Source organism: Cnephaeus nilssonii (assembly GCF_951640355.1).
Source record: "Cnephaeus nilssonii genome assembly, chromosome: 8".
Classification (NCBI taxonomy): Eukaryota; Metazoa; Chordata; class Mammalia; order Chiroptera; family Vespertilionidae; genus Cnephaeus; species Cnephaeus nilssonii.
This window is the reverse complement of record NC_137079.1, coordinates 14,616,658-14,643,925: the sequence shown is the minus strand read 5'-3', so window position 1 is coordinate 14,643,925 and position 27,268 is coordinate 14,616,658. Positions and strand designations below refer to the sequence as shown.

Genomic DNA, 27,268 nt, shown 5'->3' with positions numbered 1-27,268 from the left:
ATTAATTTTCCCAAATTTATTGAGCACTAAATAAGAAGAATTATGATGAAATACAAGTTCCCATTTGAAGCATAAGATTGTGACTGAAGCACATTTTAAAAGAAAAATTTCAGAACAATGACATTCTAATTATTTAATACCCAATTAGTCTTAATGTTTTACTGGGACAATGATATAGATGTGGCAGCATGGAGTTTATTATTTTTTCAACACAGGACCACATAGCAATCATTCTGGGTTTTTAAATCAACATTGTTTGTGACTGAAATTTAAAATAAGGATGCTACTAAACAAAAATAATTAAAACCAAAACTATCTTTTCTCAGTAATATTATTCCATGTTCAAGTTTTTAGTTTATCCTCTTTTTATTTTTATTTTCCTGCTATTGACTGATAACAAGACATACGAAAGTAAAAAATATATATATTATTACTTTTCAGCCATTGCTTTTATCAAAACTAATACTTTCTAATGCAATGTAAGAATAAGCAACATATACTTTAATACCTTACTCAAGTTGGCTAAGAGGTACTGAAGAGCAATTAATTTGGTGAAATTAACATTTATATTTTTAAACTATTTAACATAGTTTGTCTTTTCTATTATAGATCAATGTAATGTTATTGGGAAATAAAAGATAATTATCTCCATGATATGATTGGAAAGGTAATTATATTTTTAGAAAATCCAATTACTATAGAATTAATGATCAGTTTTATGAACAGAGTTTATATCAAAACAACATAATATTACACATGCACTGCCCTAAAAATGATTTATTATTCTGTGTATCACATTAGAGCAGTTTCCTAAGAAAATGTGATATGTTTCACAAAATGCATACTTCACATTTTACCCATGTTATTTGATGAAAATGTCCTGTAATATAGAAACTATTATGCTATCAACATATATTATATGAACATATAACATATAAAATCACACACCCTTTATGTCACATATAAAAGAGGAACACTCTGCTAACATAGACATTTATCGATTGAAAAGTAGAAATTTTGACCTGGTTAATGATTCTGGTACATGTTTAAGAAAATTCTTATTTTTTTTCTTGAAGGAATCTGACCTCTTAGGATCTTGTATGTTCTTTAATCACTTCTTAAAAACAATCTTAGTCCTCTCTTTCAGCTTTATTCTAAGAAAAATAAATTGTGTAAGGAATTATTGAATTCACTCATCTTCTATGAAAAACTGAAATCTTACATGTCATTGGGGGTTGGGGGGCAGTATTCTGGTATTAACATAAATTTAATACAAAGCCTAGAATTTTATAAGCACACAAAGTATATTTCAATTGATTTTTAAACCCCAAATCTAAAAATGTTGATTTATTTAATTTTGAATATGTCTGAGCTGTCATATGTATAAAATGTTTTCTTTGCATCTATTAAGTCAGAAATGATCTGGTTTCATATTCTCAGAAAGAGTCTGGGTTAGAATAAACACATCAGGTCTGCTCAGGCCTGCCTTCCATTACCCTTGCAAATGTAATCAGCAGGAAGGTAGGCTTGTATGAAAAAATGAGAAGGGCAGGATACAAGAGACATGGATATTTTCTTTGTTGACCAATCATATATAGAATTTTGGGAAAATATGACACAGGTAGCTACTGATAAGAGACATTTTATTTTCCCTTAAGTAATGGGAATAAAACGCAGAAAAAGAATTCAGTCTATCACACTTTTCTAATGGAAATTGATAGACTTAGGGTAGAAATTAGAAATGTTTTACTTAGAAAATGAAGAATAAATAAATTTATTTTTTATAAATGAGTCCATTTTTGGAAGTATATTTTAAAATATTGCAAAATAGTATCATGTTTATACTATAAATCTCTATGCTAAAAAAAGTGAAAGAAATTTAAAAAGTAGCAGGAAAAGAAGGTTAAATAGCTATTTTATGTCAATACAACTAAAATTAAAGTCTTTAAAAATGAATACTGATTGAATACATTGCTTAAATTCATCCTATTATATCTTCAAATTCTACCTAGAGATAAATGTATCCTGATATGACTTCAAATGTTTCCATACATCAGGTATACTTACTGTGATGTGTTTTGTAGTATATCTTCACAACAGTATTATAATCCAGTACATATTCCTCAACTACTATCACAGGGATACATTGGATAGAAAATAATCATAAAATTTCTCAAGTAATAGCAATGTATTTATAACTTAAGTGACTATATAATTACTAGAGGCCTGGTGCACGAAATCCGTGCACGGAGGGGGAGGGGTCCCCTCAGCCCAGCCTGCACCCGCTCCAATCCGGGACCCCTCAGGGGATGTTCGACTGCCGGTTTAGGCCCGATCCCAGAGATTGGGCCTAAACCGGCAGTCGGACATCCCTCTCACTATCCTTGTCCGCTGGCTCCTAACTGCACACCTGCCTGCCTGCCTGATTGCCCATAACTGCCCCCCCTGCCAGCCTGATCACCCCCAAATTCCCCCCCTGACGGCCTGGTTGCCCCCAACTGCTTTTCCCACTGGCCTGGTTGCTCCTAATTGCCCCCCTCTGCCAGCCTGGTCACCTTTAACTCTCCCCCCTGCTGGCCTGGTCACCTCTCACTGCCCACCCTGCTGGCCTGGTCACCCCTCACTGCCCCCCCTGCCAGCTTGGTAGCCCCCTACTGACCCTTGCTGGCCTGGTTGCCCTCAACTGCCCTTCCCGCCGGTCTAGTCGCCCCTAACTGCCCCCCCCCCCTGCCGCTGGCCTGGTTGCTCCCAACTGCCCCCCCCCCTCACATCCTGGTTTCCCCCAACTTCCCTCCCTGCTGTCCTGGTCACCCCATGCAGCCTGCTTGTTCAGTCATTTGGTCATCCATCATCAACCCCCCTGCCAGCCTGGTCACCCCATGCAGCCTGCTGTTCAGATGTTTGGTCGTCCTTCACTAAACCCCCTGCCAGCCTTGTCGCCCCATGCAGCCTGTGTTCGGTCGTCTGTCTGGTTGTTTCGGTTGTGACGGCCTCTGGCTTTTTATATATTAGGATTACAATCACCAACATCAAAAAACCTGATTCAAAATACAATTGTCTACCATTTGAGGTACTGAAATTGCCTTGATTCTTATAATACTCTTCTAAATAGGTGTCCTTATCTCTGTTTTAGAGATGAAATAACTGAGTCTCCAAGAGATAAATTATTTTTGGGAGTCTCGATAGTTTGACTTCAAACGTTAACACTTAATTCTCTCTATGCTTCCCCTTTTCTACATATTCCTTTGTCCTCTTCAGGTCCATTGAAAAATACAAAGCAACGAAAAGATGGAGGTCACCAACAGTAGACCCCAATGACCGGGATATTAAACAGTTTTTAGTTTAAGCCTCAATGGATTGAGTATATTTCCATCCACATATACATTAATATCATTAGCTTATTGATTTGCTTCATTTAAAACAAAGCATAACCTTTCTCCTTCCACCTACCCTTTCTCTGCCTTTTCATTCTTCTCTCCCCCCCCCTCAATTGACAAATACCAATACTATATTAAAATCAATTTGAAGCAAAGGTTGAAAATAAAATCATGATCTATCTTTCTTCATATTTCCAGCAGGAAAGCATGCAGCAAATGCAAATGGCATTTGATTTCTCCCTATAATCAAACAGCTGTTTGGCTCTATTAACAATAGTTATGTAGCTATTGTATTACAGTGGACACTTGTATATGTCTTTTTGTATTTAATACACATTTAGGCATTTCCACCAAGAACCTTTCCTTTTTTAAATCAAGATCAGGATATAACAGAAAGTTTTATCTATCTAAAGTGTTCTCAACATTAAGAAAATCATGATATGAAAAAATCTGCCAGCTTAAAACTGTTTCTGCAGTTCTAACATTGTAACAATAATGAGTTGGCAGGTCATTGACACTAGTGCCTGGTGCTTCTGGACCAGTTCTGTATCCATAGACATATTTATTTTCTCTAATTTTGAATACATTTACATATGATCCCAATTCCTAATTGATATATTTCTATATATCACAAAATACTAACCAGTTAGTATTAGTAATTAATAGATACCTACTGACCAACTCTTATACTTTAAAGATATGTAAAATAAAATTTAATTATTATAATCAAAATGAAATTATATATTTTGGAAATATATGTTAAGATATAAGTTCCACTTTGGTTTCATAAAATATATAGCATACCAAGAAGTATTTCATATACCTACAAAGGAACTAGAAGGAATCAAACTCATGTTTATAAATCTCATGTTTTAAATGATATAATTTTGTGTAGTTTAATTAGAAATATTAGAAACATACATGTGCATTAAAATGATGCTGTACTTATCAAGATAAGAATAACTCAGTCCTCAAAATTGTAATTTACCATTTGTAATATAGTTTCATACATACACACATAACACACACAAAAAATCAATAACTGGTAGGCAATTTTCCCACAGAAAATTGTTATATTCTAAAAAAATATTTTAGCAATTACACATAAATTCAATCTTTGTATTATCTTACATAACTATAACTTTTACTTTGCCTTTCTTCTTACAAAAATTGACTCAAATAATAATGCCATCCTATATAATAAAAGGCTAATATGCACATTATCTCCTCAGGAGTTGGACCCACCAGGAGTTTGACTGCCCACTATAATGTGCACTGACCACCAGGGGCAGCGTGGAATGAAAGAAGGTCCGAGCCAACAGCCAGCAGCTGAGGGAAGGAAGGCTCTGATTGGCTCTGATTGCCGTCCAGGCCTAGGGACCCTACCCATGCACGAATTTCGTGCACTGGGCCTTTAGTGTATTATGAACCTCTATATTAAAATTATGACAATATGATCAAATATGTATTTTATCATTAACCTATATTTATTACTTCTAAAGCCTATTAGCCTTAAAGTTTAGATGATTCAATATCAAATTTATAAGTAATTCATAAATGTTAGATTTATTACATTCAACTATTATGTCACTTTTAATTTATATAAGCTGATAATAATATTTATTGGTAAATTATTTGCCTAAAATAAAGGATACATAAACCACATAATGTTATATCTTACATGTTTGTTCAAGCCTATTTACTACAATTGAACACATACTAGGGATATATTTGGTAACAAAACTGTGCAGTTTATAATTCAAGAGTAATAATAGCAAAATATATATAATTCAGCCCCATAATAACACATTGACAAGAGGAATAACTACCGGACAGAGGAAACCATAGCTAGCCTCATGACAAATCAAATCATGTGCAAGATCATTGGGCTGTATGGGATGTCTAGTTACATATTAGAGAAATAATATACTTTTGCTTTTCCCAATTTCAACAACCACAAGAGTTTTAAATGGAGTAAGATGGTAGAAGCAATTTTACCCCCAAAGACTCACCTACTGTCAGCTGTCCAGTTAACTGCCCCATGTGATTTCTTGCATTCACTGTTACATTCCTGTCAGACTGTAAGACCAGTGGACTATCCTGGGAAACATGTATAAAATAAAGAAATCAAATAAAAAATAGAAATATAGTCATAACTTAATATATAAAACTATACTCTGTTTGGGTATTATCAAAATTCTATTTTGCTTATATTGGGCAGTTATTTTAAATCCCAAACATTGGTTGAACAATATAAAAAATATGGGTGCTTCTTAACTACTGTACAGAATAGGAATGTTTCTACATTGGTAAATGGGCATTAACTATTGGGTGCAAGCATTGCCAACTTTACTGGTTATTGTATGCATCATAGGCATTCTAGTCTCTCTCCTTCTCCCCTCCCAGGGGCCTGGTTTTGGAGATATTCTAGACCTTATCCAACTGAGACAGTCTCTTTTTAAGCTGAACTTGCAATTTACAGATCTCAGCTTAAATGTTATCGCCTCTAAATTGCTTCCCCTGAAAACTGTAACTATAGATTCATTCAATTCCCAAATACCCACTCTTCACTTATTTTGTTCAAAGTACTGATCATAAAAGGAATTTATTTTGCTCATTTATGGGTTTACTTGATTTTTTACTTGTTTCTGTCATGAGAGAAACCATCCATGGCACAGGGACCATGGCTATCATGTGTACACAACTATATCCCTACTACTTAACATACCGCTGAAGGAAATCATTTACTAAGTGCTTACTGAATGGATAAATACATCTTCATGACAATTATTTAACCATCTACCCCATGTACAAATTATTTGTGAATCACAGAATGATTTAAGTAAGGAGGTATATAGAACATAAAGTGTTTGCCTGTAAATTCTCCTTTAGTATGCATAACCTTGGTTGATGTTTCCTTCTATCGCTGGCCTAGTACTTAATAGTAAAATCATTTATGGAAGGACATTATCATTGCCTAAGAATGAGGCTTTTGCCACCACCTGTCTCAGACAATTAACTTACAACTGACCACATTATCATTTTTATGATCTAAAACGTAAGCAGGGTGATTATTTACACTGTCCATTCATTCATTCAACAAATATTTGCTGTCTCACTCTGTGTGACAATGAAAATATCTCCCAACAGTATCTTCACAATCAAGATGGTGTGTCACTTCCATGTCAATGTAAATATACACGTACTTTCATTTGCAAGCCATATAAAAACTCTTTCTAGATTAGGATTTGGAATCTGTGATTTGGATATACATAGGAAGACTATAGGCATTTTTTTCTAAAGCTATTTTGTGCCCTTTTTGGCAAGATACAAAGCACTTAGCAAACACAGGCACACACACAAACTTTCTCTTAAAGTGTGCTTTGCTAATATATCTAAACTAAGACTTGATTTTTAAAAATAATTTTCCACATTTTGAAGATGATATGTATTTTGTGAAGTGAGGCAGAGTTGTACAAAAACCACTATAATAAAATTTCATTCCCTTTCATTCTCATCACAACTTATTTCTTTTTGAAAATAGTGTTATTTTTGCAATTTAAAAAACTTATCTTGCTCTAGCCGGTTTGGCCTGTGGACCAAAGGGCCCAAGGGTTCCATTCCAGTCAAGGGCATGTGCCTAGGTTGCAGGATCCTCCCTGGCCCCGGCCCTAGACAGGTGTATGTAGGAGGCAACCAATCAATGTGTTTCTCTCACATTGATATTTCTCTCTGTCTTCCCTTCTCTTCCACTCTCTCTAAAAATCAAAGGAAAATATCCTCAGGTGAGGATTAAAAGAAATCTGATATTTTTCCATAGATATTTCTATGCTTCAGGTATTCATCTTTGAAGATATCTGAAGTATTTTAAATTAATTTGATCATTTGTTTCAAGAAATATGTTCAAATTCTTCTTACAATATAGATTGAGACTGAGGACTTTTTTTGCAAAGAATTATACCCAGTAAGGATAATGCACAAAGAAAAAGCTCATAAAAGCACAAAAAGTATTTCATTTTATGTTGGCAAAATAAATACATGTTACCTATGTATCTTTTAAAAAGCTTTGAATTAAATAACATTAATTTGAATGTTAGAACAGCAGAAGCCTATAAAGCACCTTGCTGTTCAAAACATACAAAATTTTGGTAGAATTTCATTCACATTTTTTCAATATTTTATGATATAACATGTATGGCTGTAGTTTAGATATTTTAAAATCAATGACACTATATGCTTTTGTTTGCATTATTAAATCTAAATTTCTGTAAACTGTAGCATTTTTTTAAAAAGTATGAACATTTTTAAATATAATTTAAAAACTATGATTAAAATAGCAATCTTTTTAGTGATTAAAAATGTAAACACACATCATCATTTAATAGCATGCTATTCAGCTTCCAAGTGTTTGGATTTTTTTGGATTGTTTTTATTGTAGTTTATGTCTAATATTATGCCATTATGGTCTGAGAAGATGCTTGATATGATTTCAGTCTTCTTGAATTTGGGGAGACTTTGCTTGTGACCCAAGTTGTGGTCTATTTTTGAAAATGACCCATGTGGCTTTGGGGTGAAATGTTCTGAAGATGTCAATTAAGTCCATCTGATCTAGTGAGTGATTTAGGGTTGCTGTTTCTTTGCTGATTTTTTGTGTAGAGGATTTATCCAGTGATGTCAGTGGTGTAAAATCATCCCCTACTATGATTGTATTGTTGTTGATCTCTCCCTTGATATCTTCCAGGGTTTTTTTTTTTATATATTTGGGTGCTCCTGCATTGGGTGCATATATGTTTATCAGGGTTATATCCTCTTGTTGTACTGACCCCGTTAGTATTATGAAGTGGCGTTCCTTATCTCTTCTTATGGCCTTCACTTTGAGGTCTATTTTGTCAGATATAAGTATTGCTACCCCAGCTTTTTTTTTCATTTCCATTTGCGTGAAAGATATTTTTCCATCCCTTCACTTTCAGTCTGTGTAAGTCCCTTGTTCTGAGGTGAGTCTCTTGTAGACAGCATATAAATGGGTCATGTTTCTTTATCCATTCAGCCACTCGATTCCTTTTGATTGGAGCATTTAGTCCGTGTACATTTAAAGTTATTATTGATAGGTACTTGTTTGTAGCCATTTTTATTTTTTGTGCCTGTGTTCCTTCTTAACTTTTTATTTCTTCTTTTTACCCCAGTCCCTTTAGCATTTCTTGCATTGCTGGCTTGGTAGTGATAAACTCCCATAGCCTTTTTTTTTGTCTGTGAAGCTCCTTATTTTCCCTTCAATTTTGAATGATAGCCTTGCTGGATAGAGTATTCTTGGATTCAGTCACTTGCTTTGCATAACTTTGTAAATTTCCTTCCATTATTTTCTGGCCTAATGTGTTTCTGTTGAGAAATGATTTGATAATCTAATGGGAGATCCCTTGTACGTAACTTTCTGTCTCTCTCTTGCAGCCTTTAAAATTCTCTCTTTGTCTTGAACATTTGCCACTGTAATTATGATGTGTCTTGGTGTGGGTATTTTCGGGTTCATCTTGTTGGGTTACCAAAGAGATCAAAGAAGAAATTAAAAACATATGGGAAACTAATGACAATAAAAACACAACAATCCAAAATCTATGAGACACAATGAAAGCAGTCCTGAGAGGGCAGTTTATAGTTCAATAGGCTTACCTCAAAAAACAAGAAAAAAAATGATAGTAAATCATCTAACTCTACAACTTAAATAATTAAAAAGAGAGCAACAAGAAAAGCCCAGAGTGAGTAGAAGGGAGGAGATAATAAAGATCAGAGCAGAAATAAATGACATAGAAACCAAAAAATATATATATACAAAAGATCAATGAAACCAAGAGCTGGTTCTTTGAAAGGATAAACAAGATTGATGAACCTGTAGCCAGTCTCACCAAGAAACAAAGAGAGAGGATCCAAATAAATAAAATCAGAAATGAAAGAGGCAAAACAACAACAGACCACACAGAAATACAAAGGATTGTTAAAAAAAAATACCATGAACATCTCTATTCCAACAAACTAGACAACCTGGAGGAAATGGACATATTCCTAGAAAAATACAACCTTCCAAAACTCAATCAGGAAAAATCTAAAAATCTCAATAGGCTAATAACTATGGAAGAAATTGAAGCAGTCATCAAAAAGCTTCCAGTAAACAAAAGCCCAGGGCCAGACTGCTTCACAGGGGAGCTTTACATTCAAGGAAGAACTAAACATTCAAGGAAGAACTAAAACCAATCCTCCTCAGACTATTCCAAAAATTCAAGAGGAAGGAACACTTACAAGCTCATTTTTTCAAGCCAGCATCACCCTAATACCAAAACCTTATAAAGACAACACAAAGAAAGAGAATTACAGGCCATTTTCCCTCATGAACATAGATGCCAAAATCCTCAGCAAAATTCTAGCAAATAGGATCCAGCAGTACATCAGAAAGATCATACACCATGACCAAGTAGGACTTATCCTGGGGATGCAAGATTAGTACAATATCCACAAATCAATAAACATGGTACATCACATAGACAAATTGAGAGATAAAAATCACATAGTCATATCAATTGATGCAGAAAAAGCATTTGATAAAATCCAACACCCTTTCTTGATAAAAACTCTCAGCAAGTTGGGAATAGAAGGATCATACCTCAACATCATAAAAGCCATATATGACAAACCCACAGCCAACATCTACTCAATGGGCAAAAGCTAAAACCATTTCCCCTAAGAACAGGAATAAGACAGGGATGCCTACTCTCACCACTCCTGTTCGACATAGTACTGGAAGTACTAGCCATTGCGATTAGATAAGAAGAAGAAATAAAACGCATCAAAACTGGAAAAAAAGACGTAAAACTGTCCTTATTCACAGATGACATGATATTGTACATAGAAAACCCTAAAGACTCCATAAAAAATTATTAGACTAAATTAGTGAATTCGGCAATGTAGCAGGATACAAAATTAACACCAAGAAATCACTGGAATTTCTATATACCAATAATAAACTTATAGAATGATAGACTAAAAAAGCAATCCCATTTACCATCGCACCAAAAAAATTAAGATACTTAGGAATAAACTTAACTAAGGAGGTAAAAGACCTATCCACAGAAAACTACAGGACACTGAAAAAAAGAGATAGAAGAAGACATAAACAGATGGAAGAACATACCATGTTCATGGATTGGTAAAATCAACATCATTAAAATGTCCATACTACCCAAAGCAATCTATAGATTCAATGCACTCCCCATTAAAATACCAATGGCATATTTCACAGACCTAGAATGAACTTTCCAAAAATTCACCTGGAATAAAAAAAGACCCCAAATAGATACAGCAATCCTGAGAAAGAAGAACAAAGTAGGTGGGATCTCAATTCCAGATATCAAGCTGTATTACAAAGCCACTATTCTCAAAACAGCCTGGTACTTGTACAAGAACAGAAATATAGACCAATGGAATACAATAGAGAACCCAGAAATTGACCCAAACTATTATGCTCAATTAATATTTGACAAAGGAGGCATGAACATACAATGGAGTCAAGACAGTCTCTTCAATAAATGGTGTTGGGAATATTGGACAGATAACATGCAAAAAGTGAAACTAGACCACCAACTTACATCATACACAAAAATAAACTCAAACTGGATAAAGGACTTAAACATAAGATGGGAAACCATAAAAATACTAGAGGAATCCACAGGCAGCAAAATCTCAGACATATGCTGAAGCAATTTCTTCACCGATACCGCTCTTAGGACAATGGAAACTAAATAGAAAATAAACAAATGAAACTACATCAAAATAAAATCTTTTGTACAGCAAAAGAAACCATCAACAAAACAACAAGAAAGCCCACTGCATGGGAGAACATATTTGCCTAAATTATCACTGATAAGGGTTTAATCTCCAACATTTACAGGGAACTCGTACAACTTAACAAAAGGAAGATAAACAGCCCAATAAAAAAATGGGCAACAGACCTAAATAGGTACTTTTTGAAAGAAGACATAAGGAAGGCCAAGAGACATATGAAAACATGCTCAAAGTCACTAATTATCTGAGAGATGCAAATCAAAACAGTGCAGTACCATGTCACACCTCTCAGAATGGCTATCTCAACAAATCAACAAAGGACAAGTGCTGGTGAGGATGCGGAGAAAAAGGAACCCTCATGCACTGCTGGTGGGAATGCAGACTGGTGCAGCCACTGTGGAGAACAGTATGAAGTTTCCTCAGAAAACTAAAAATGGAACTCCCATTTGACCCAGTAATCCCACTTCTAGGAATATGTACCGAGAAACTAGAAACACGAATCAGAAAGGATATATGCAACCCTATGTTCATAGCGGCACAATTCACCATAGCTAAGATTTGGAAACAGCCTAAGTGCCCATTAGCAGATGAGTGGATTAAAAACCTGTGGTACATCTACACAATGGAATACTATGCTGTGTAAAAAAGAAGGAATTCTTACCATTTGCAACAGCATGGATGGGACTGGAGACCATTATGCTAAGTGAAATAAGCCAGTCAGAGAAAGATAAATATCATATGATCTCACTCATTTGTAGAATACAATCAACAACATAAAGTAATGAACAAAAACAGATCCAGAGACAGAGAAGCATCGATCAGACCTTCAAACCTCAGAGGGAAGGTAGGGGCGGGCTGGGGTACGGGGGAGAGATCAACCAAAGGAGTTTTGTGCATGCATATAAGCTTCACCAATGGACACAGACAACAGAGGGGTGAGGCATGAGTGGGAGGGTGGGGAGGCAATGGGGGGATAAGGACACATATGTAATACCTTAATCAATAAAGAAATTAAAAAATATATAAACACACAGCTATCAGAGGTAATGAACAATCCGCTACACTATATTCATGTAGACATCTATATATTACTGTTACACCTGTATGGTAAAATGTGATCAGGTGAACTGAATCAATACCAAGTAACTATTTTTGGTAAATAAAATGTAATGCATGTAAGAACATTATTTTCATTGACAAATCACACCATCATTTCTGCATTATAGATAAGTACAGAAACATTTTGAGGGGTTAAAACCAAGGCCTATTTATCTTAGCTCCAACTCATAACCTTTTACACAAAATTCCTTCAGTACCAATTTAAAAATATGTATGTGATAAAAATATCTATGGTAAAAATGATACCATCTCTTTCAATCATCTAAAGAGGATACAATCCTAAACTATTTATAAATCTGATAACAAAGCCATTTTAAGTGAAAATCAGTACCAAGAAACTACCTCTTTCCCCCAAAAGATTGACATTTAAGGTTTTATATTGTCTTTGCATTCATTTCTCCAATGTTCTCTACATAAGAAAATCACTTCCACTAACAGATCATAGCTTTCTACTCTCTTCTTTACATTCTCTCTTCATGCTCCTTTATATTGCATTTCTGTGTTCCAAAACCTGGAAAGCCAGTCTAGTTTCAGATATTAAATAGAGATAACAGTACTCCCGTCTAGCTTATTTTTGCTAGAAAATTATTTGGTGGTATTATCTCATGGAGTAGGAATAAACATAGTAAGGATGAACAGGTGACATCTTAGTCTGCACAATGCACTAGTATGAATACCTTTATTCTCTTTAGAGGAAGAAAAACGTCATGCTTAGATTCAAGTATCTTTCCACCAAAACTAAGGTATCCTCTATTATCAGGTATTTCAGTTCTCTGGAGCTGACCTGCATCTTGGCTATAACTATAGGAAATATATTTATGCTCTTTATGCTTCTTATGCTACTCTTGAGACAAAGCCAGTAGAAGATACAGTAGGTCCTTGGGTTACATCAGAGATCCATTCCTACAGCACGACATAAGTGATTTTCGCCGTAAGTTGGAGCCCACTTACATAAGCACGTACGTCACTCACATGGAGCACATACACAGCAGTAATTAAGTGAAACAGTAAAAAAAATTAAAAGAAAGATAACAATTCCTGACCTTTACTAGTGGTAAATAAGTAATAAAAAGCATAAAGCACATATGTACATATGCCGAAATGACATAACTTTTTTAAAAAAATAAATAAATGGGAGATCGCAATGTACATTGAGTTCGACGTAACCCGAGGACTGCCTGTAGAGGGAGAAAGGCAATGGCACCACTAAATGGGCCTGAGAACCCTGCTTACATTTCCTTCAAGCACACGTTATTTAGATGAGGATCTGGCTGTAACCTTGCTAATGGTTATCCTATATAATAACAGCCTAATACTATATAATAAAAGCCCAATATGCTAAGTGTCCAGTCGTCTGGTCGTCCGTTCAACCACTCAAAGTGTAATATGCTAATGACCGGACAACCGGATAACCGGACACTTAGCATATGACGTGCACTGACCACCAGGGGTCAGATGCTCTGACTGGTAGGTTAGCTTCCTTTGGGGTCTGGCCAATTGGGACTGAGTGAGTTGGGCTGGACATGCCCCGGAGCCCTCCTGTGGTCCCTCCCCGGCTGGCCAACCTCCTGCATCCCTCCCCGGCCCCAATTGTGCACCAGTGGGGTTCCTCGGCATGGCCTGCACCCTCTTGCAATCTGGGACCCTTTGGGGGATGTCAGAGAGCCAGTTTTGGCCTGATCTCACAGGCCAGGCCGAGGGACCCCACTGGTGCAAGAATTCGTGCACTGGGCCTCTAATAGAAAAATAATGCAAAATGTTCTTCTTATTGCAGTGCCTTTGTTATAGGCTGTGAAATTGAGTAAGGGGAAAAAAATGATTCTTTTCTGCCGGGGTTCTTTTCCAAGCCTTACAACAGGTTCAGCATTCTGGAGAAAGGGGCTGTGTGTAGATGTTTAAAAAGTCCAGAGATGAAAGATAGTTTTGAAAGGCATTGGGGTTCAGAGGAGCTTCAGCTGAAGAGAACTGAAGATTCTCCTTGTCTCAGAACCCTGTGCTTTTATTAAACACAATTTGTCCCAAGGCAAGGTGGAAATATACACTTCAAAGGGTAAGGTATCAAAGGGTACAGAAGCATTATCAGTTTGGGGAGTAGCCTACGGTGTTTGGCCAACAGGAGGCAATAAAATGTCCTGATCTGTCTGGCAGCAGACAATCATCCTATTCAGGTTTGGGGGAAGTGCCTTTTAGCCGTTTCCAATAGGTAAACTACATATGTGGCTCACTCTTGTTGAGCCGCCCAAGTCCCATCAACCTTTTGATGGAACTCTTGTAATTATAACATGCTGGAATTGGTTCTTGCCACTTTTCTTTGTATTTCTATTGAGCTCACCTTTGTTTATCATAAATATTTACTGAGTACCTATGATGTGCCCAGCTCTTTGCTCATCAATGTGTGTAAAACAGTAAAAGAAAGAGACACACTTTCTTCTCTTACAGACTTCATAATCTACCAAGCCACACAGACAATAAACCAAGTAAATAAAAAGTAGGACAAAACAGAGAATGTTACTCACAAGCTGCTGTGATAGACATTTCTCTAAAAAAGTATGTTTTGCTGATGAGAAGATGTGTATATATGTATATAAGGTGTTGCATGTATATAGGCACTTCAGATTCCTATATTCATTCTCTCAAGACTAACTATTAAATTGTAGTAGAAATAGCAGTAGAAACATCAGCGAGGATGTGCTGGTAATTAATCAGTGCTAGATCCTGCTCTAAATACTTTACATCTATGAGTGCGAAGTAAAATTGCCCATGAAAAAAATTAAGAAAGTGGTTGTAAGACAGGCAGTGAACCCTGACTGATTTCAAACAGTGAGTCTACCAAACGCTGACTGCTTGACTTAGCAATTCACAGAACATCTCTGTACCATCCTTTCTTTATCTGTAAACAGGGTAATGATACATGATTTGTGGGGTTTCTAAGGAATTCATGATATAATATATACAAAATGATCAGACGAGGGCCTCACCTTTGCTAGGGGCACTATCAGTGTTTACTTTAATTATTTATTCCGCACTGCATTTCAGTACTCTACTAATGACAGTACTAGCTACCATCCGCTGTGTTTCACTGTGAAGACACTGCAGCAAAGAGTACAAGTCAGTTGCTCTAAATCACACAGCTAATCAATAACAGAGGCTGTAGTCAAACCCAGCAGTCTGGATCTAGAATCTCCCCTGCCAAGCACGGTAAGATACTGTCTCTCTCGTTGGTGATTAATTTCTAGGCTTTCTAAAATGGCAAACCAAACTATTAAAATAAATTCAAAATAATGGGACAAATATAATTTAAACTTGCTTTAAACATCTCAGTCTCTGAAATATCTGATACATATACTGCCTGAGATGTAATATCTGACCTCCACAGTAGCATCATCCAAGTTTCAGTAGGTCTGGTTCATTGTGTTTGCCCAGGTTGGAGAGGAAGGCGGATACTCCTGACAATGCCCTCCACACACACATTTTAGAACACATCACCTATGAGAGCCTCCCTAATTGCTATCCTCAAAGATAACTTGAATCAATGATACATATCATTCCATGTAGATGGCATAAATTTGATATGTCATTTCTGGAATTTATCAGATTTTACCTGAGTTTTACCAGATATGTTTTCTAATTAATCCTCACTGACAAAATTATAAAATTTTGTAATAACTTACATTATCTCCAAACTTTGTCTCCCTTTTCCTCAATATCCAATCAGCTATGTCAGAAATGTTTCTTAAATACACCTTTTCCTGTGACCCCTCCTGTAACAGACTGGTAACTCACATCATGATAAACACTTCTTGCTTAAATTGATTTTTTTCATATCCACTCTTAGGTTTAAAAATAGCCTATCTAATAAAGAGGGAATATGCAAATTGACTATCACACCATCATAAAGATGGCAGCACCCATAGCCACAAGATGGCAGTGCCATAGCCACAAGATGCTGGTGCCCAGTGCCCTTAGCCCCGCTGGAATCCCCCAGTCCTTTCAGTCCAGCCCGGGGGGCAGCAGGCGCACGGTGTGGCAGGACCTTCCCTCAGCCCCCAGCCGCCCAGGGACGACCTGAGGCATAGGCAAGCCTCAGATGGCAGCTGCCCAGCCACCCAGGGTGGGCCCGAGGCATAGGCAAGCCTCGGATGTCGACTGCCCAGCTGCCTAGGGCCAGCCCAAGGTGCAGGTAAGCCTTAGATGGCGGCTGCCCAGCTGCCCAGCGCTGCCTGAGGCTCAGGTAACCAGGGCCAGCCAAGGCTTGTGCTGCCAGTAGTGGCAGCAGCAGAGGTGTGATGGGGTGTCGCCTTCCCCTGATCGCCAGGTCACCTCCTGCCCCTGATGGCTCCCGGACTGTGAGAGGGGGCAGGCCAGGTTGAAGGATTCCCCCCGCTCTCCAGTGCATGAATTTTCATGCACCGGGCCTCTAGTTTTTAAATAAGAAAACATTGGCATAGTTAAATTAAAGCAAAACAAAATAAAACATGTATTGATTCCTCATTCCCAGTATGAAAAAAATTTACATTCTTAACATATAAAGTACTTTATGATATGCTCCAATTGTACTTTTGTAGCTCTATTTCACACCCTACACCATGCAAGAACTACCCACATTTCCATTTTTCTGAAAATATGCCACTACTGTGTATTCTCATCTTCTGTTCCCTATGCCTGAGATTCTTATCCACTTCTCCAAACTGGCAAAACTGTAGCTATTTTAAAGTCTCAGGTGACAGTTATGTCCTCTGTGATGCTTTCCTGCCCCTCCCGAGTTAAAAGGCACCTCCCACTCTCCAGCACCTCAGCTGGGGTTGATGACAGTACTTGTCACAGGACTTTTTGCCTTTGCTTCATGTTGACCATTCCTTTGTTTATATTCTCCATTACACTGGAATGTCCCAAAAGCAGACTTTTGCAAGTATAGTTTGCATCATGCTTGGTACCTACTTCATGTTCAATAAATGCCTGTTGAGGGAATGAACTGATCCTTACACATTTACGATGCAGTCAGGCTGCATGTGCTCACTTGGGTTTGTGTTCAGATCACACAGAACTTACCTTGCTACTATTCTTTTTTTTTTTACCAAGAGCAAGGTGTTTTTTTTAAAGACATTTAAGTGGAACAAGTCATATCACATTATGATTTGATTTATATTCATCATCTTTTGCTGCTCAAGGCAGATATCACATTCCTTTCCTTACGTATTCAAACCACTCAAGAAGCTGCAAAACAGGTAATTTTTAAAATTCTTTGATTAATAAAACAATTCATTGAAATTGTTTTCTTCATAATGCAAATTATTTAATTGCTGAAATACATATTTTAAAGGCATCAGCATTGATCAATGAAAGGAATATATCAATAGCTCTTAGACTGACTTCCCCGAATTATCAGTGTTCATATGTTAACTTGAATGTGAAGTAGTGCAGGAGAAAGAGCATTTATTCATCAATCAACTTTTCTCTTTCAATTTTCAACATGTTTTCTGAGAATTTCCTCACTGTGGTTCATTTTCTGTTATGAATTATCTAGTCACGGAAGTCACTGATAGGAATATATTCTGAGGATGTTCTAACTCCCGATTGGCCTCTGTCTCTGCCCTGACTCTTTCAGGCGATGTAGTGAACACAGCGGTCTAGGCATCCTCCTGAGGCCCTCCTCATCCCAATTACTACCCAGGAGTGAGCCTGCAGAATAAACCGTAACCAATTACGTTTCTTTTCCCTTTTACTTCCTGAAGTAATAATTGAAGAAGAAGGATAAAAACGATTTAAGGAGTTTTACTTCTTTTCTGATCCTGCTCTACTTTTGTTCTATTGTTTTCCAGTCCAGCCTTCCTTAAGTTATTCTTGTTTATATCTTGCTATATTTTTGTACAATTTTTGTTATTTTAACTATAGTTTCTAGAATAGGTAAGGTGTAAATAGGAAAAATAATGTACAATAGTATAAATTATGTTAATATGCATATGCACATATTCAACATGACACAATGATGTTGTCGCCATTTAAATTGACACCAAGAAATGCTGAAAGTCTAAATATGAATACAGATAGATAGTTATAAAGTTATGTAGCTACACCTATCTAGCAATTTAAGATCAATAAAAGAATAATTTGCTTCCATAGCCTTTAAACAATGAAGTGACAAGAGAATTTGTTGAAATTAGAATTTTGCAGACATTTTGGTTGAAGCTATGCTTTTAACTATAAAACAACCAACATAGTAATGTGTTTTTCAAAATAAATACCATCCATTACTAGATCTCTTTAGATTTTTAGAAAGATTATAGCCTACCAGAGAATATAAATATTACATAATTATTTGCATATCTTAAGATAATTTAAAGAAATATTTTCTCCACATATAAAGATTACAATGGAAATAATTAAAAAGCAGGTGCGTCCTTGTGAGAAAGAAGATAAAAATTCTTTTCTTTCAATTCAGAGTTTCTCCGGACACCAAAATTACACTATTAATCACTAGTCTGGAATATTTTATTGAAAATATGTAGCAGTGCATTAGTCTTCTGTACTCATGTCCAATACACCCCTGATCTGGGAATCCTCTGATTATGCATTAGAAAAAAGTGAAAATCGCTTATTACTGAAGAGATAATTTGGAACCTTATAGTAGCTCCAGAAATCCACTTGACATTTTGAATGAGCCAAGGTTAACAGGTTACCAGGTTAACACCAGACTCACAGGTTATAGGTACAGTAAATTAATGGACAGAGTAAAAACAAATGTAACAGAAGATTTTCTTCTCCTAAAAAAATAAGTGCTAACATTATATAAACTAATAAACCTCACATTCAAAATTCATCTACATGTTGTGATAGTGAGCTCTTATAGAGTGCATTTAATATAACATGAAAATATATAAATGTCACTGGGCTAATGTGGTAGTCTATGATCAGTTTATCTGCAAGTGGGGGAAACAGGCATTAATTAAGCTACAGTTTGAACATCTTAAGATATTTTAGAAAAATTTTTATGACCTTCAAGTCTGAGAATGATGTGTAGCTTGGGAGAAATAAATGAGAAGTAGGTCAGTTTATAGAAATCATTGCAACATGGCCTTGCCTTCTTCATGCTAGCAACCTAACTTCAAAAAATCAATAGACATTCTAAATAATGTAGCATAATGCAAAGGCAGAAAGCTTTTAGCCTTACAAAATATTCAATAAGCAGCTTAACCGTCATCATGACATATACTTGGCTGCCACTTTGTGTTTGATTCCAGAGGATGCTAAAACTTCTTCTAATACTTGAGCCATTAATCTTATGAAAATACATTTAGCCAATGTAGCCTCCAGTATATGGGTTGGAAATACTATATTTTACAATGCAAATGTAATTATCAATTTGTCATAGCCTGTTCCAATCATACTCATATAAAATATTTACTGGATTTATTAATAAGGAAACATGAGTAGAAGTGACTCCAGAGAAACATTGAAGGAAAAGGCAAATTATGTCCCTCTTGAAAACAAAAACACATTTTTGCAAGATGAAATTATTTCACTAAATTTTTAAGCCATTAGAAATTATGCCCAAGCAAAATTATATTTCCTTGCTTCTCTTTAACTCATAGGCAACTGAGGTGCTACCTGAAACTAGCTGAATGAGACAGTAAAATTTTAAAAAAGGAAGGCCTTTCTCTAAACACCTAGTTCAATAAAGGCAAATAAATATATTGATTTTTTTAATGAAGATCTATAATAAATTTACTTCCTTAAAAAGTTTTACTGAACATACTATTTTATTAACCTCTGTAGAACAATGCAAATCTAATTTGCTCATTAGGATCAATGTTAAGTATAAACTGACTAGTTGAGGTAACTCAATGTTTGTTATTCTTAAATTTCCATGTCAATATATTGACCAAAGTGTAATGCTGAGAATCTACCAATTTAAAGCTGGAAAAGAAATGATCAAACCATTTTAAAGGTGTGTATTCACTGTGGGCTAGAGTAATGGTCTCCAAAAATTGTCTATTAAAGTATTGTTTTTTAGGGGGTACAGGCTCTCTCTTTAGGGTAAAAAAGAATCTATTAAAAGTCAACTGAGAATTTTAAGACCATCAGTGGATCTAAACTCAGAAGCAAACCAAAATCAGTGTAAAAAAATCGCTGATTTTTCAAGATAAAAATATTCCTATAAGATTTGGTATTGTTAAACACATCTATATATATATAAAAGCCTAATATGTAAAGTGTCCCATTGGGAGTTCGACCAACTGGGAGTTCGATCTCTTGCTATAATGGGCGCTGACCACCAGGGGGTGATGCAAAACTAAGGGAGGCCTCAGCCAGCATCCAGCAGCTAGGGAAGGGAGGCCCCGGCCTGCAGCCGGCAGCCGCTAGGGACCTTACCTATGCACGGATTCCATGCACAGGGCCTCTAGTTGAAGAATAAATAGAAATGTGACCTATTTCTGCCCTAAGAAATTTAAACATGACAAATGAGACACTCATAGAAAGGACAGGCTATAGTTTTTGAGATAATTTAATCTGTGACTGTGTTAATCCTTGGATGATCACATAGTTATCAATTAGTAAAAAACTGCACTAAATGGCACTAAATCAACCTTGTATTGAATGAACCTTAATTTTGTGGATAAAATCATTAGTAATTAAAAAATATAGTAACAGGTTAAAAATTAAGAACCTCATGGATAAAGCTCAAATGTTATGAAATGACATATGGTTTAATAGGTAAACTGTTCTTGGCCTCCCAACTGTTTCTGTTGCCCTACGTCAACTGATCAGCACTGCCCAGGAGAACTATCTGTGATAATGAGAATTGCTGGCATTATCCAATAGAGTATCCACCAGTATCAGGTATCTAATTAGCACCTAAAATTAGAAACTAATTGTAAATTTTATTTAATATTAATTAATTTAAAATCTAATATCCACGTGTGGCTAGTAGATATAGTATTGGAAAATATAAAAATATAGAACTATCCAGTCCCATCAAAGTAACCTCTTTAAAGAATCCATTCCCTCTAATTTTTGTATTCAATTTTCAGAACACCTATTATTATTTTTATATTGCTTAAAGTAATTTATTACATTTAGCCTTTTACTTTTTTATTGTTTTCAAATTTTAAAGCATCAAAAATGAATAAATAATACATATATCATTGCCATTATCAAAGATATATCATGATATGTGAGGATTAATGTACAATTTTTAAAAACAATGCAAACCTTAAACAAAATAAGTTTCAAACAATGCTGCAGAAAAAAATCCGACATGAACACAGATTTCTAAATTAGAAAGATGAAGATGTGAGAAATAGAATCCGACACCCTTAAGTACTCACTATGTTACAACAGCTAAATAAACAAAAACAAAATTGAGAAGTCCTTTATCAACTTCTTTTATACTATCACTTATATATTTTTGTGTTTTTTACATGGATTTGTTTTTTTCTTAAATTTTAAAGTAAGTATGCATTTTGTGAAGAATGAGGAGATAATTACTTTGGAATTGCTTTATATTAAAACATGGTTTTTGCTTTAGTTTTGATGTCATTGTCTTGTTTTTGTGTGTAATGAAAGTAGGGATTTTTCTTAAATACTACTTAGTAAAAAAATAACATTTTAAAACTTTCCTTAAACCAATTGTAGAATGCAAATAAAAGTATAGCAGTTTATGAAAGAAAATAACCCAGAAGCATATGGTACTAACTTTCAAGTCTATGAAAAAACTTAAAAATCATTAAAAATACCATTGTGAAGATTTGTATTTTGATAAGTCTGTGTCCTATTTCTGACAATGTTCCCAAGATAAAAAGAGGATTTTTCCTTTTGTGTCAACTTCTAAGTGCTAGAATTAAAGATAAGTCCAAACAATTCTTCCTATTTAAAATCATAAAAACTGTCAATTTTAATAATTTAGTCTGTATTAAAGAGTCTCATTCCAAGTAGCTCTCTTCTTACACAAGACCGCTCTCAGCACAGGAAGGGATTCACAGGCCAGCAGAAGACCACTGAGCCTAAGTTGGACCAGTATATGTCTATCTAAACTCCAGGCCCCTGCTACCTCAGCTGACTCCTTTTGAGTACCAATCTTGAATACTTAGCACAACTCTGAGATCAAAAGGCACTTTACCTAAGTCTTAGTATGTTCAGTTCTGACACTCTGTGAGTCATTTGGGTTCATACTATATTTATAGAACTCATAAAGTCAACATTTAATGGATAGAATTCAAGTACCTGCCACATATACTTTTGTAAAGAGAATTGAAAATCAGTTATTTTCTAAAAGTGGCTGAAATCCTAATACGAAATAGTTTATGTATTTTATGGTCAGTTGCTAGTACTATCTCTTTCTAGTTGGTCCAATAATTCTTCTTGGAAAGACTAATAAAAATGCCAAAGTCTGGAATAGTACCAGTTCATATGAATTAAACCAAAATGTAATGACCCATTAGTATGGAGCAAAGATTAAAGCAATCCTACACAATAAAAGCCTAATATGCAAATTGACTGAACGGTGGAGCGATCGGTGGGACAACCGGTCACTATGATGCACACTGACCACCAGGGGGCAGATGCTCAATGCAGGAGATGCCCCCAGCTGGCAGCCCCAGGCCAGCCAAGGCGAGTGGCAGTGGGGGCCCTCCAATCACCTTGCTGGTCACCCCCCAGAGGAAGGTTACTGGCGGCTGCGGCAGGGGGTGGGGCCAGTGAGTGGGTGGCACAATGCCAGCCAAGGCAGGTGCCAGCAGGGGCCCCCGATCACCCACCAGTCGCCCCACAGATCAGCCCTGATCGCAGGCCAGGCCTAGGGACCCTACCCATGCACAGATTCCGTGCACCAGGCCTCTAGTACAAATATAACAGGCATGATCCTTGTCTTAAAGTGTCTTCTATTTTGGTGGGTGAGGCATTAATGCAATAGAATGGAAAAATAAAATGATATATGTTTTGTAGAGCTCTATAGAAGCACCAAAGGACTCATTACACACAGGCATAGTTAGGGGAGGTTTTCTGCAATATTTGAATGCTCAATAATGTGTATCCAGGAGAAGGTAGGGATCCAAAAAGAAATGAAGGGAATGTCTGGTAGTGGGAAGAGACCAATCAAACATAGGGGAAAAAAGAGAAAAGTAGGGAACTGAAATAAATTTGGCTTCATAGAAATTATTATAGAGAAGATCATGGCATGAAACTGTATTAATGCTTTGTTTATAATATCAGCAAAAATCGTTTATAACCTTAGCTTTGACCTGTGTTAGAAGAAGCTACAGTAGAAATCAAATTTACACATGAATGTTATTTGTAACAATTTTTACAACCTAAGGTGATACGTAACAATTTTTGTTACAGAAATCACTTGGATTAGCTCTTAAATGGAGAGGATTACAACAATCTATTTTTCCCTCTCTACATTAATTTAAATATATCACTGTGAATGACAAATTAAAAATAAATTTTACACTTAAGTAAAATGAGAGTGCTATTTGTGGAATGCTTTTATTACCTAAGTCTCATAATGAAAAGCTTTTCCCCAGTGACAATAAATCATTCAGGCTGTTATTTTAAATAGGTACAATATATTTGTAAAGAATAAATAATAATGAAAATAAAACTAATAGAAAATTTTTCTTTTTCTGTGTTATTCCTCTTAGTTGCTTAGTCCTAGGCTTAGGGTTTATATTTTAATTACAACAAATTATACTGCACCTTGAAAAAAAGACTTAGTATTTTTTTCTTTTACATCTCAATAAATCGTCTCTGGTTTTGAATTGAAGAAGTCCTCTCTCTTACTCTTCCTGAAATGATGCATATGTGCCTCACATTTCTTGCACACAAAGCGCCGTGAGATGGGAATACAATTCAACACCTTGCACTCTCCCAGGGCATTCCAAGAAATCCGTGCCCATAAAAATCCTAGTGAGCGTTCCCAACCCACATAATGACATTTAAATGTGAATTTTAAACATTGTCAATCATAATGTCCAACTATACTACCACACTACTTCCAACCCTTAGGTTTTAAGGTTTAGAATATTTAGAAAAATCTACTTTGAGTCCTCAACCAAGGAAATCCAAGGATATGAGATAATATACATTATAACTTACCATCATGTGTGTTGGTAAACTATTTCAGTATTTGTCCTTAACAAAGAAAGGGAGCACAGGCAATATCAAATGCAACTTGAATACTAAATATAAGAGCTAATGAGCATTGTAATAACCTCTCAAGGGATGTATAACAAAACATTATATTTAATATTTTGTCTCAGCTCAAAAATGTAGCAAGTTCATGACCCTCTAATTTAGGAATTTGAAAGTTGTCAAATTCTTTTTGTTATTTTCCAAGGAAGACGGGATGATTTTTAACAAACATACCTGCACGTTTCTAACAAGCAAACACTGAGACAGATGGCCTTGCCTCCTGATACCATTTGTTCTAAGTAGGTGTCAAGGGAAGATTCCTCAGGGTCTCTTTCTTTTATTAAATTTCCTTTAAAATATACTCTAATCTTTTCACATGTAGTTGTGTTTTGAGATTTTATCTGCATATGTTGATATAGAATTTTAAGCACACAATTTCTTAAACTATTGTTGTTGTTTTAAATTGTAATAAAGTAAATCTTATTTCAAAAATTTGACAGGAAAAATAAAGTATTGAAAAATAACAGGAGTTCACTAGAAATTTCAAGTGAGTTCCACACGTTTCAGCATTTTAAAGTTTATGATTAATTCTGCACAAGAGAAACAGTTGGTTCACATAAATATTTCATCTTACCAAGTTATGCACAAGATGCTTGTTTCCACTTCTGATGAACTTTAGAAACATTTGATAAGACCAAATAGAATTTGTTTTTAGAGTGCATGTTGAAGTTACAAAAAAAACCTAAACCCCCTGTACAGTATTCTTCTGTTGTTTTTATCTAGTGTTATTACCAAGACTTAATATAGTCTTCTCTTGGTATCAAAACATCTACGTATATATATAAAAGCCTAAGCGACCAGCCGACCAACCAACCCACCGGTAGTTATGACACACACTGACCACCAGGGGCAGATGCTCAATGCAGGAGTGGAAACCACAGGCAGGGAAACTTGGAACAGACTAATGAATCTCAGAGGGAAGGGAGGACGGAGGAGGGCAGGAAGAGATACTAGAGGCTTGGTGCACGGATTCATGCACAAGTGGGATCCCTCAGCCTGGCCTGCACCCTCTTGCAACCCAGGACCCCTTGGGAGATGTCGGAGAGCCAGTTTCAGCCCAATCCCTGCAGGCCAGGCCAAGGGACTTCACAGGTGCACGAATCCATGCACCGGGACTCTAGTGTTATTATATATGACAATCTCCTTAAAATAAGTTCCAAATACACTTTTATTTTATATGATGCTCATTTGGAGACCTACTAAAAGTATATTTAAACAACTTCAAAGGTGGCCTTTCTTTATTCCTTTTATTATTTTTCACAAAAATTTACTGTTTGTAGTTTTCTATGTAGGCTTCTCAGGCAATCACATAAAATATATATGATTGTATAAACTGCAGTGAGGTAATAATAATAATAATAATACTCTGAGCATTGTGTAAAGTGAAAATTGAGGCCCCAAATTCAATTGCTCCCTAGACTTTTGGCAGCTCATTTCCTTATTTCATTAGCATCTTATAAACAAATAAATTATATCAGTCATATTACTCATTTTCTGAACTCAGAATTTTAGAACTGAATGTGAGACATGACAGAGAAAAAACAGTTTAAATCCTTACTGTAAGTATGAGAACACAGAGAACATGGGGTGGTGTGATCATGGGCCTACAGTAACACAGGTCAGAGCTAACCTAGCTCTTCTAACTCACAGACAAATTTCAGTAAACTAACCAACATCAAATATTTGAACATTTTAAACTGAAAGGTTTCTAATCATCATGAATAGTAAATGTAAACCCACAGAGTAAAATTAGATCCTACCTTGTTTTTCCCCATTGTCTAGTCTAACCCACTCCGTAGAACAACCTCTTCCCTGTCCCATTAGATGAAATCTAGTCAAAGTCCAATGCATTTTCAGGATACTCTCAGAAAATTAAAAGGTCTCTTTGTAATAATTATTTAATCCACATACTAGCCAAGCCTCAAATATCCCCTCTAATTCCTCAGCTCGGGCCTGCTGATACTCACTGCCTTGAACTAAAAGGGAGATTAGTTCCTTTCTCTCTCACATCTCAAAACTTCTACTCTTCCTCCTCCTCATCCTCACAACATGGAGTACAACAACAAGAACAAATAAAGAGGGAACAATGTTCCTTCACCAATACTGCTCTGGGCTGGAGTTTGCATGTCAGGCCCATGGCAGGTACTTGGAGGCATCTCCTTGCACTTTTCTGGAACACTTATTTCTTTGATTTAGTGGTGGGACCTCCCAATGGCTGGGGATCCCTCTCCTGCAGGACCCTTTATGAAGTGGAACGCTTCTTCATCAGCTGGTAATTTGAAACTGTTTTCTTGCCCTAACCGGTTTGGCTCAGTGGATGGAGCATGGGCCTGCGGACTGAAGGGTCCCAGGTTCGATTCCGGTCAAGGGCATGTACCTTGGTTGAGGGCACATCCCCAGTGGGGAGTGTGCAGGAGGCAGCTGATCGATGTTTCTCTCTCATCGATGTTTCTAACTCTCTATCCCTCTCTCTTCCTCTCTGTAAAAAATTAATAAAATATATTTTTAAAAAGAAAAAAAAAAGAAACTGTTTTCTTATACCTGGGAATCCTGGGCTCCACCTCTGTACAGGTTACTTTATCCCTATTGATTATGTAATGCAACCCTAAGCTATAGCTCTCACTCACAGAGGACCACCATCTGGCTTAGGGGTGAACCTCAGCATTCTTTGTCTGCCAAACTCTGGGAGTGAAAGCCACTCAAATGTGCCAACCTATCATCTTTAAAATCTCTCAGGCCTGAGTCAAACACTAGTT

General features: G+C 36.1%; 1 protein-coding gene across 2 annotated transcripts in view; it reads right to left on the bottom strand.

Moving 5' to 3' along the window:
* SGCZ (sarcoglycan zeta) overlaps nt 1-27,268 on the bottom strand; it is a 631,986-nt gene that overhangs the window by 74,159 nt on the left and 530,559 nt on the right. For both annotated transcript variants that reach the window (XM_079778790.1, XM_079778791.1), the window contains exon 4: nt 5,390-5,477. In XM_079778790.1, coding sequence (XP_079634916.1) covers nt 5,390-5,477 — 88 coding nt within the window. The remainder of the gene's footprint in view (nt 1-5,389; nt 5,478-27,268) is intronic.